This window comes from Gobio gobio (genome assembly GCF_949357685.1).
Source record: "Gobio gobio genome assembly, chromosome: 3".
NCBI classification, from domain to species: Eukaryota; Metazoa; Chordata; class Actinopteri; order Cypriniformes; family Gobionidae; genus Gobio; species Gobio gobio.
Window position 1 is genome coordinate 31,974,649 of NC_137099.1, and position 12,783 is coordinate 31,987,431.

Sequence of the window (12,783 nt, forward strand, 5' to 3'; positions counted from 1 at the left end):
ATTTATTCTTTGTAATGTGTGAAAAGTATTGATATTAAAAGTTAATTGTTTGTACCTGGTTGTATGTGTTTTTTCATAGTGTGATTTTTGGGGAATTGTATTGAATCCAATTAGGGTCAATTTGACCCGGACCATAACGAGTGTAACCAGAAATCGAACAGTGCACAAGGATTAATTAGTTTTGGGCGTGTAGAGAGAGATTCAACTGCTGTATTCGTTTTGTTCTATGTTGCCACATTTGCCGGTTTCAGGTCAGTTTGGGTAGCGCACTGCCACCTAGCGGTGAACTTCGGAACAGCAGCATAAAACAAAATGAGCAAAATCATGATATTGTACCGTTTGAAATAAAATATATATCTGTATTTTCCCAGTACCGGTATACCGTGCATCCCTACTCCGAACAAATGACACGCATGCTCAGATCATCAGCTCATCGGTTCTCAGCATGTAGAACGTGTCCGAAAGAAACAGTTCTTAGTTCAGATTCAAGAACTGTTAACTCGAGAACCGCTTTAGGGCCCTATGATTACCGCGATCACCAAATCGCGGACGGAATCGCAGACGGAATTGGCATATTAACGCGGACTCTATTGTTATCGCGGAATTTCCCGGAATTTGACATATTTGGAATGAAATGCGGTTTTGTGTGGGAGGAAAACGTATGTCTGGGGAAAATGCAGACCGGGGGAAGCAAATCTGGGCAACACAACCCCTCCCGTCATTTCAGCTCCCCCTTCAAAACAATGAAAGTATGGCGAAGCGGCTCACCGCGGCTCACCACGGCTCTGCTTTCGTCGGCGAAAAAGTTAAGAAACTCAACGCTAAGCCCTCAGTACCGAGCCGAGCAGTTCCCTCACGGGGAGTGCTTGCTGTATTTTGCCTTGTTTTTAATGCACTTTAATGTACTGTATGGAAAATAATGTCTTAAATGAACTTGAGAGAAAATGAGATGCGCGGGACAGCGCGTCTGATCCTTATCATGTTCGGCAGAGGTAGATCTTAAAGTGAAAGTAGCACTGATAATGTCTATCATTAATGTTCAAAGAACAACGGGAACAGAAGATTGTAGCTTTAATGAAGATTCATCTATATTTCACTTATTATTTATGCAGTTAAGAAAGGTGTTGATAACTTTATTCAATTTCTGTGTAGACTATGTCCGACAGGGAAGGCCACAGGTAAATATAACATTTATTATAATGGGTTTATGTAAAGATTGTTTTAAGTTCAATTAAATTAAAAGTTATTTTTTAAAGCCTAATAAATGTAGAAATTGGTAGCTTTCAGTTATACTGTAATAGCCTGGATGCCAGCCGAATTTAGCCCCGCCCACAACATTTTTACTCGGGCAGTTCGGTCTGGATTAGAGACAGAGCGTATTTAGGCCACGCCCACACCGGGGGGGGGGGGGGGGGGACAATCCAACGCTCTCCATTGACTTTGCATTGCGGGAGGCTGCCTCATTGTCATTTCGGACTTATAACAAAAAACAGAACAATGTCTAAAAGCTGATATGTGACAAGGTGTACAGCAAACAAGCTAAAAAACACAGAAATAAGTTTTTATAAGCTGTCGACCCAAAAAAACGAGCATTTAAGAAGATAAAAGTGGATACAGGCAATACGAAGTGAAGCTTCAGCAGGAAGAATGGGTCAATTTTGGGATCCTGACACTCAGTATGTCTCAGTATGTCTATGTGTGCAGTAAATATGTTGTCACTGTTAAGTCAAATATCCAAATGTCTGTTTTATATATTATATTTACTGTCGCTGATTACGTTCCCCTCTAGTCCCCGTAGTTCTCAGTGTAATATGACCCGTCGCGCGCTGTCTCAATGGCCTGAATCCACTTTTTGTCCTTAAACGCTCGTTTTTTGGGTCAACAGCTTATAAAAACGTCTGGGTTTTTGCTTCTGGGTTTTGTTAAGCTTGTTTGCAGTACACTTTGTCATATATCAGCTTTTATACATTGTTCAGTTTTTTGTTAGAAGTCCGAAATGACAAGGAGGCAGCCTAACGCAATGCAAAGTCAATGGAGACGGTTTGATTGTTTTCCCCCCAGGTGGGCGTGGTCTTCAGATTATGATGCGTGTCGCTCTGTCTCTATTGATCGGTAGAGAAGTAATTATGCCCGAACAGAAACTGTTCGGACCAATGAAATTGTCAGGGCGGGCTTTAGACGATGATGGACAGATGATAAACAGTAACGTAATCATCCACGTCATCAAAAGCCGCTTGGGTTGAATTTGTTCTAATCCTAAACGGAGAACTTGTTCGTATATGCATTCACCGTTATTATTTCTCTCAGAAATTATGATCGTGTTGGTAAGTACTCTGTGTATCCTTAAATTCTTTTTTTACAACACCGGCAAAGATCGTTTACACTCATCTTCTTCTTCTAACGTTAGGCTACTCACCAGCGTGCGTGCAGACAGGGTTGCCAAGTTTTTACAACAAAACCCGCCCAATTGCTAACGTTCCTCAAAACTAGCCAAAAACAAGCCCAATAGCTTTCCAGGGGGGTTCTCCGGGAAAAAAGGGCATTTGGGGGGTAAAATATGTGTTATTTTGGCAGGGCTGGCAGCTAAAAATCGCATTCCTGGGTTTGTATATCACATAATTGGGGTCGCTTCAACCCGCGGACATGGCAACACAGTGCAGTTGAGTTCTGTTGACATTTGACAACTAACGTTATGCGTTGCTCCGTTGCTCTGATTGGTTGTAGGTAGGGCTGTAATCTCCCAGTCGATTAGTCGATTATTAGTCGATACGTTCTGGCTCGACCAAAATTCTGATTGGTCGATTTTTTGCCGCGTACATTTCATTAGTTTTGCTGCGTTCATTTAATCAGTTTTGCCGCGCCGCGTTCATTTCATCATGTGGAAAGCACTAATTGCTAATGGGGGTGTTTTGAGAGCACCCGTTTCACAGGTAACAGTCTGCCTTCAGAACACCCCCATTGTTTTCACTTCTTTTGGATTAGCCCAGCCAGCTGGCGAAGAGAAGTCTCTCGCGGGTCCTTTGTTTTTCATTCCCGCTGGCTCAAACGCACACCCATAGCGGTAAACTTGAGGAACGCCCATCAACATACACATGAGGGGAAGCGTCACAACACCGCGCTAAGTGGATCTGTACTGTCAGTTTTGCCGCGTTCATTTCATCAGTTTTGCCGAGCCACGTTAATTTAATTAGTTTTGCTGCGTGCATTTCATCAGTTTTGCTGCGCCGCGTTCATTTTCATCAGGTGGAAAGCACTAATTGCTAATGGGGGTGTTTTCAGAGCAACCCTGTTTCACAGGTAACAGTCTGTCTTCAGAACACCCCCATTGTTTCCACTTCTTTTGGATTAGCCCAACCCACTGGAGAAGAGAGACAGATTGAAGAAGGCTAGTTTTCTTGTATATTATTTATTTAATTGTGAGAGCGTTTTTTCTGCTCTTGATCTGGCTTGTTTAATAAATATTCCTTTTTTATTAAAGTGGACGTGCCTTTTGTGTTTAAGAGTAAAAGCTTTAAGTTAATAGTCTATTCGTGTCTCAGCCGCGAAGCTGAGCTGAGCTCCTGTTCGAGCTGCACAGAGCGGCTGAAATGATGTCTGTCAATTATTATAATACATATGACAAAAACAATTGTCTAAATTATGTTGCATATTCCTCAAAAGTTCTTGTGATGATATCTAGTTGACAACACATAGCCTATGACTTCCGAAAATATAGTACTATGATATTGCACAGGTGCACGTGATGCAACGCTGTCAGAGACAGACTCGTGTGTCAGACTCATTTCAGTGCAAAATAATCAGGTCAAAAACTATTTAATATTCTGCAAATAGCCTACTAGTTTTTTATGTTTATTTATAATTAATTTAGGCAGACAACAAGGCTACCAAGTACTGCGCACAGTGCGCAGCTTATTCATTTAACGTTTTTTTTTCCTAACGTCATTTTAGTCGATTTTTAGTCGAAAATTTCAGGACTTCAGTCGACCAAGATTTTCTTTGGTTGATTACAGCCCTAGTTGTAGGTCTATCCAATTGAGGTCTTTCCTGGTTCGGTTGAAACACGCCCCATAATCACAGCCCAACGGAGCAGAATCAGACTCATATTCTGACTAGAATTGAGTATGACGACGTCAGGCTAATACTGTAATGTAACGTCATCAATGTATCATATGACATTAATATCAGTGATACCGGCCTTCATTCATAAAAAGATGCCATTACAACACACATTTAATATATGCTGTCTTTAAATTGTTTCTAAATAAATTTAGAGAGTAACTGAAATTATTACAATATCAAAATATTAAAAACTCCAATGTTTTTAATTGCAATTAATCATGATTAATTACAGAAAAAATGCGATTAATTCGTTTTTTTTTATTATCAATTCACAGCACTAATATCTAGTTGTGACTTGAAGTGCTTAGAGTGCAGTGTTATGTTGCAGTATTTGTTCTGAAAAGTAAATGTAATGTTTGTTACCTCAATAAATTTAAGGTCATTCCTATTTTATGTTCTATTATATTAACATTAAAAACACTCTTTTTACGACTAAAATAACAGTTAAGGGTAAAAAAAAGGAATTCGCAAAAATTAAAACGGAAAAAACGGAATTTGGGAAAAAATAAAACGGAATTTGGGAAAAAATAAAACGGATTTCATAGGGCCGTACTTTATGTTCGGCCGTACAGCATGCTCAGTATCAGCTGCTCGTGAGTTCTCATCGGTTCTCTCAGCACAACATGTCTCAGTTCAGTAAACTGTTGGAGTTACTAGAGTAACATATTTTTAGGGTTATTGGTTTATTTCTAGTCGGAGGAACTGTCACTCATGTCAGAAAGTTAGTAACTTTAGTAACTTGTGGATTAGCGCTGACTCGAGACGCAAACTGTCTGATTAGGTGAACTGGTTCGACCGGTTCACTAAAAAGAACCGGTTGAAAAGTACGATTTGTTCACGAACCAGACTAATCATCACTAACGACAAAGATGTCGTCGTCTGAGACAGCAGAGAGTAGCTAGCGCTCTGTAGAGAAGTTTGTTCGTTTAGGGCTACTGTAGAAACATGACGTGCAAAATGGTGACTTTACTGTAAGGGGACCCGCGGTGTATGTAAATAGAAATATAGGTAATAAAAACATAACGGTTCATTACGCAAGGTCTTTACACCACTTAAAACATAGTTACATAGAACATTTTTCTGACAAATTTGTTTCTCAGCATTAAAGGGTTAGTTCACCCAAAAATGAAAATTCTGTCATTAATTACTTACCCTCATGTCGTTCGACACCCGTCAGACCTCCGTTCATCTTCGGAACAGAAATTAAGATATTTTAGTTGAAATCTGATGGCTCAGAAAGGCCTCCATTGGCACAATGGTACTCTACACTCTCAAGACCCTTAAAAGGTACTAAAGACGTCGTTACAAAGTCCATCTCACTACAGTGGTTCTAAAATAACTTTATGAATCGGCGACAATAGTTTTTGTGCTCAAAAAAACCCTAAATAACGTCTTACATAGTGATGACGATTTCAAAACAAAGCATCATGAAGCTTCGAAGCGTTATGAATCACTGAGTCGATTCAGCGGTTTGAATCACCAAATTTCAGCAGTTTGGCGGTTTGACACGCGATCCGAATCATCATTCGGCTCAGTGATTCATAACGCTTCGAAGCTTCATGATGCTTTGTTTTGAAATTGTCATCACTATGTAAGACGTTATTTGGGTTTTTTTGCGCACAAAAACTATTGTCGCCGATTCATAAAGTTATTTTAGAACCACTGTAGTGAGATGGACTTTGTAACGACGTCTTTAGTACCTTTTAAGGGTCTTGAGAGTGTAGAGTACCATTGTGCCAATGGAGGCCTTTCAGAGCCATCAGATTTCAACTAAAATATTTTAATTTCTGTTCCGAAGATGAACGGAGGTCTGACGGGTGTCGAACGACATGAGGGTAAGTAATTAATGACAGAATTTTCATTTTTGGGTGAACTAACCCTTTAACAAGGTGTAATCATCTGGTGAAACTACATTTCTCATATCACAAACTGAGTCAGCACTGGGTAAGCAGGCAACATGCGTGTTTACTTTCAAACTGCCTGAGCAGCATATTGTGAGGTATGAAAACATGCAGCACACAAACCGCCTACACTGCCACCATGTGAGAGACCACAAGAAATTCTGCCAAAACTCTAATTCACAAACAGAAGAGATGCTCACTATGAGAAAAACTCAGCTTTCTGCTTTTACGCTTTGTCTCTGTGAGTGACCTGCATTACCCAGCATAGAGCTTGAAATACAGGCTCTAGACAGGATATTAGGTTAAGCAGGATCTGTGGAATTAACACATCCTCATCAAATGCAAACGTTTTGGCTCTGTCTAACTTGTAAAATCAAAGTGTGTTAGGATACTGAACTGACCCACTTTATTTTCATTTCTTTTTTTTCACAACATCATGTAACCTACTGGGGTAGGAAATAACATTCTAATAATGACAATTTCTATTGGATATCATATATGTTTTTAGATGGTAAGGTTTTCTGTTATACAAATTAGTTTAATCAATGTCTGGCTAACCGGTTGAACAAAGCATCTAACCTTTAACAGTGTCTTTGCTTTTCAGTGGTTTCACGATTTGGTAGACGTCACATTGGGTCTCATCATTCTGTATATATCACCGTCTCATTTTAGAAAGGCGACCAAGATTATTATTCCTCTTGAGGCACAAATGTAATTTCTTACTTTGGAATGTAATAGTCGCTTTTCTAAAATGAGACTGTGATGTATGCGGCTGACAAATGAGGCCCCGGAGGGCAGAGCCTGCAAAATGAGACAGCATGCAATTCTCACACTTCTAATAATGAGCAGGTCTAATGCACTGACCTACTTTTGAGAAACCCAGACTTGAGCTAAAACATAAGCCTAACAGCAAACTAAACTAAATTTAAACAAACTTAATTTACAGACACACCAAATTTCTGCATTAACTCAGTAATAATCATTATTGTGCAGAATTAATTGTGTAGACAGAGAGTACTGTTTAGAAGACTTGGGGCTGGGCTGATAATATACAACAAAACCATATGATAATGGTTGTTGTTTGATAATTGTGATCAAGACATCAATGTAACTACCTTTTACCAGCCTGACAGCTCAATAAACGCCAATTCAAAACCTCAACTGGTTTATGTAAATTGTATTGGTCACGTTGTTACAAAACATCTTTGAGCGTGAGATGCACAATGTCGCCCCCTGTGGCTTTTTCATCAGTCTCTCGGAAAGTAGGTCAGTTCGTTATAAAACATTCGCTGCAATAAATTGGGTGAAAGGCCGCTTATAGAATAAAACAGTCTCTTACCAAGTGCAATCGCCTTGTTGAACTTCAGTATGGCGTTGGACAAGTCTTGTTTTTTCCAAAGACGTTCCCCTTCCAAACAGTATCTTCTCGCTTTGCTTTCCGAATTGAACCATTTGTCAATCAAGCCACTGACAATAACATTTACTCTGAGTCCGTCCACATTTAATTCTCTTGATGTTTTGTTCGTTTTTAAACAGCTTCTGCACTCTTTTGTCAAGTCATCATCCAGACAGTGCTTACAGAAAGTGTGTCCACACACTAAAGACGTCGGTTCCGTCAACAAGCACTTGCAAAGTCGACATGAAAACATATCCATGTTCTGCTCTTCTTCTAACTCGTCATTCTCAAAACATCTGTTTTCCGAGTTAGAACCCACGCTCATTGTCTTACTGTCACACTGCTCTTTCGTGCGTATCGTATGCGCTATAACTTCAACTAAAATCTGCAGTTCATTGGGTCTCAGTGCCTGAAGGTTTGCAGCGATGCAGTACGAGTCCAAAGCATCCGCTATGCGTCCCCCACGGGACAGGGCATCAGCTTTCCGCAGACAGAGGCCACGGTCGGTGTGCTCGAGCTCGGCTAGCTGAGAGGAATAGATCTCCGCGGCCAAATCGAAGTCTCCAGCCCGACACGCCTCGTCCGCCACCCCGAGCATTTCCGCACACAAACCCGGTGCGGTCGGGTTAGAGAGGTCGTGCACATAATGTTCGGTGTGATTTTGAATCCCAGACTCCATGTTTCAGGTACTTAACACAGAAAACACTTATAATACAACACGATCTCGGAATATGGGCGAAATCCAATAGTAAAGAGATACGGCTATTATATACACTTCTCCGGAAAACAATTCATTTCCCATTCACTGCTAGGCCCATCACAACCTTTAAATGACTGGTGGTTCATTTCCCAGTAAAGAAAAATTAAGTTGTTTAACTTCTACCAAAACGATACATAACACATCTAAAGTTGAAAAGTAAAAAAAGGCGCAGATAATTAGCAACTGACAAAAGAAAAGGGTGAAATCTGATTCGCAGATCGACTTCAGTGCTGTTGTTGACTTTCGAGACCTCTGCTGAATGAAGCATAATCATGGCCGACGTTTAGATGACCCATTCGTTTTATATAAGACCCCATATCTCAGGCAGCGGCACTCTGTGTAATCCTCGCGAACTCTTTCGATCAGAATACCTTTTGAAACGGTCCTTCCCCGGGTCATCGTTCTACAGAATGTCCATGTCTTATACGAGCGAATGGAAAGTATAAATATTAATTACTTGTTTTAACAAAACGGAGACGGAGCTGCGATGTTACATTTGGTTCGCACTAATACGGGAAAAATACCGACCGTCTGTCTCGCTCTCATTCACGTAAGAAGCACGTGATGTCAGGGATGAGGCCCCATTGGTGTGTTATATAGCTCACTTATATAATGATTCAAACGGTTGTGTAACCTAAAAGGGACAGGTATGTTATGTTATGATATTTTGATTCTATGGCATGTGAAAGACATTCAAAAACAGTGAAAGGTTTGAGACGACCACATTCATACATGGCACTTGTGACTGGCTTGAACACGGAGACCTAACATAATTCCAAAATGTTATGTATTTGTTTACTTTATGTAAGATGCAATTTAATAGCCTACATTCAGTGTAACAACAATGACTCAACCTTGTTTACCAAATTTGCGGATTTATGCAGCTTGATGCATTAGTTGTACCTTTTATGAACATATCCAACCTTTATCTAATATTTTACTTATTTGTTAAACACAGGCTACTAAACAAATCAGTTAATTTACACACTAAAACTGTACAAAAAAACAACAACAAAAAAAAACCACACTTAATTGACCATATTTTAAAGAAATCTTTAAAACATGTCAGTGACAAGTGTCAAGAATTAATTTCTTGGATTTTCTTCTTAATCACTTAATCTGTAGTAAGCCTACGCTAACCTGAGATCATAGTTAAAAGAAATCGTGATGAAACACCTGTTTGAAGAAGCAAACAAAACCCACCACTTTAAAGTTACCACAAAATCAAAATGGACAATTGTTATTGTTTATGGAATGTTGCAGTGTTTATTGTGAGGGTAAGGATGTATCTGTGGAAATATGATTATTTTTAAATACCAGCAATTTTAAGTGATTTGTGATTTTGTTTTTATTAAAAAACAACAACTAAAAAAACTTGTTCCTTCGTAATCTTTAATGTAAATTAATGTGCCTGCCCCCTAACAACATCTCTTCTCTGATGACACTGGTGTGAGGGCTGGGCAATACGTTTGTCCAGTAGCCAGACAAGTTTCAGTCATTCCATTCCAGCAACCTGTCTCTCACATGAAATTAAGGATTATGGAAACTGTAATGTTTAGGTTTCAATACATTTTGGCATAGTGACAAACTTATTTCAGAAAGAATTACTATTATGTGATGTATATCACTGCCATCAATTAATATCAGTTTAAGATGATGTCATCCATGTTCAACCTGACATGATACATAACAAGACACTATAATATATAGCTACAGCAGAAGGCAAGAGATGCCCTACGTCCCAATTTGCATATATCTAAAATGATGTGCAATTACAATAATTGTGTCCCAAAGCATAGTGTGTTGAAAAGAGTACACCAAAACTCTTCAAATGGTCTATTATTATAGTAATTTTCATAGTATGGATCTGTGCACACTCTAAAGGCTGATGACATTTTTTTTTTAACTAAAAATTAATAAATAATTGATAATCTTTTAAACGGAACTGAATAAACACTGAACTGACTTCAGCTGAACAATGACACTATTTTCTATTTAGAGCTGCTTTACAGCTGAATTGAACTCATCATTGAATAATTATTTTCCTGTTGGTCAATGTAAAGCTGCTTTGAAATATTCTTATTTTTATATAAAGAACAATAAAAATAAAGGTGACATGACATGACTTATTGCCCACAACCCATTTTGCTTTGTTGAAGGATTCATTTCAGAACTACAAACATGGCAGATGTTAAGTAAAGACGCCCTGGAAAAATATAAATTAAATCTATCTATCTATGCTGGGTAGTAACTAACATATAATTTGGGTTATGTAATCAGATTTCAAAAATTACGTAATTTTAATTATATTATATTACGTTTTAAAATACTACAATTACTTTTTTATTGATTACAATATTGTTTTATTAATTTGTTGAGGCTGTTTTTAGGCATAGGCAAACTAGGTGGTTGCCTAGGGCGCCATCAGCTGGAGGGGGCGCCAATGAGAGCAAATCTGGCAATACATTTTATCAGGGGTGTGTGTAAAGGGTGTCATGGCCACCCTGAAATATGATTGCCACCCCCACTGGGAAATTACTAGTCATAATTTATTTTTATATCAGCTATGCATTACATTAATTTTGTGAATTGGTAAGTTTCGTCAGGGCACAAACAAATATAGAGCTGAATATCATCAGCATAACAGTGAAAACTGTTATGGGGGCCGTGCTTCATAATGATATCTCTTAAGGGTAGCATGTACAGGGTGAAAAGCAACGGTCCTAGTACTGAGCCTTGCGTTACTCCATACTGAACTTAGTCGGTATAGGGTCTAGCATACATGTTGTTGATTTAGATGATTTAACGCAGGGCAGGTAAATTAATTTCCCCAAGGGGCCACATGAGAAACTGGGGAAGTTGTAAAGGGCCGGACCAATTGAATTCAGTAAATAAATACTTAGAAGTTCATGCCTTGTTAAAAACTCTACATTCTGAATATATTTTTTTAATGTTAGCTAACATATTTAAGGGCTAATGGCAAAGCTTTCTTGAAAGCTGTCCTACATGATCGTGAACCCATTTGAGTGAAGGTGCATACAGTTTCTGTAAAAAATAAATAAAAGCAGTGCGGTTGTATTGCATGCACCATTACACCTATTTGCGTTTGACTTTTAATTGACCAATTACAGGGCTCAACGCTGAGGATTTTTTCTATTGGCTCTGTGTTTTGATGTTTGAAACATAAAATGTTTGAAGTTATTTAAAATGAAAAGATACTTTAAATGTGAAATTAAAACCGCCAGTAGGTGGCAGCATGTCACTGTTAATGAGTGAGTAAGTGAGATTCAACCGATTCATTCAAACGGCTGATTAATTAAAGAACGAAGCATTTGACTGCGTCATTGAGTAAAAGTCTTTAGGTGTGTTCGACATCGGCTGCGCTGGATGCAACCGATCACCGAGAGTAGCTGCAGGCGGGGAGGAGCTGCAAACGGAGACGTGAAGTCGGATACTTTCTGCTTCCCGTAGTTAAGCTTGCGCTGTGTTTGCATACTTTATCACAGCTGAAGTGAAATAAATGAAATATTTGTCAATACACAGATGCTTCAGAGACATTCTTGTCATGTAAATGGTAAATGGACTGCATTTATATTAGCCTGGATGCCAGCCGAACTTAGCCCCGCCCACAACATTTTAACTCAGGCAGTTCGGTCTGGACTTGATCCGTAGAGAAGTAATTATGCCCGAACAGAAACTGTTCGGACCAATGAAATTGTCAGGGCAGGCTTTAGACTGATGATGGACAGATGATAAACAGTAACGTAATCATCCACGTCATCAAAGGCGCTTGGGTTGAATTTGTTCTAATCCTAAACGGTGAACTTGTTCGTATATGCATTCACCTTTACTATTTCTCTCAGAAATGATGATCATGTTGAGACAGTTTTGCCAAGTTTTTACAACAAAACCCGCCCTATTGCTACTCAAAACTAGCCAAAAACAAGCCCAATAGCTTTCCGGGGGGGGTTCTCCGGAAAAAAAATGGCATTTGGGGGTAAAAAGTGTGTTATTTTGACTGGGCTGCCTGTTAAAATTCACATTCCTGGGTCTGAATATCACATAATTGGGGTCGCTTCAACCCACACTCTTGGCAACACAGTGCAGTTGAGTTCTGTTGACATTTGACAACTAACGTTATGCATCGCTCCGTTGCAGGTCTATCCAATTGAGGTCTTTCCTGGTTCGGTTGAAACACGCCCCATAATCACAGCCCAACGGAGCAGTATCAGACTCATATTCTGACTAGAATTGAGTATGACGACGTCAGGCTACATTTATATAGCGCTTTCAACAGACTCATGGCCATCCAAAGTGCTTTACATCTTGCCTCACATTCACCCATTCATACACCGACGGCAGTGTCAGCCATGCAAGGCGCCTTCCAGCTCGTCGAGAGCAGCTGGGGTTAGGTGTCTTGCTCTTGGACACCTCGACACTTGGTCAGGTGGAACTGGGGATTGAACCACCAGTTTTCCACAGTTTGTAGACAACCTACATGAACCAATGAGCCACTGCCTCCGTCATGTATGCACTGCTTAAAGGGTTAGTTCACCCAAAAATTAAAATTCTGTCATTAATTACTTACCCTCAGGTCGTTTGACACC

The 12,783-nt window shown here is 39.4% G+C and overlaps 1 protein-coding gene across 1 annotated transcript in view; it reads right to left on the reverse strand.

Annotated features, from left to right (window-relative positions):
- lonrf2 (LON peptidase N-terminal domain and ring finger 2) overlaps window positions 1-8,737 on the reverse strand; it is a 52,812-nt gene extending 44,075 nt beyond the window's left edge. The window contains exon 1 of the mRNA XM_079813012.1: window positions 7,360-8,737. Within this exon, the coding sequence (XP_079669138.1) occupies window positions 7,360-8,095 (736 nt within the window). The 5' untranslated portion in view covers window positions 8,096-8,737. The remainder of the gene's footprint in view (window positions 1-7,359) is intronic.
- Between the last annotated feature and the right edge of the window lie 4,046 nt (window positions 8,738-12,783).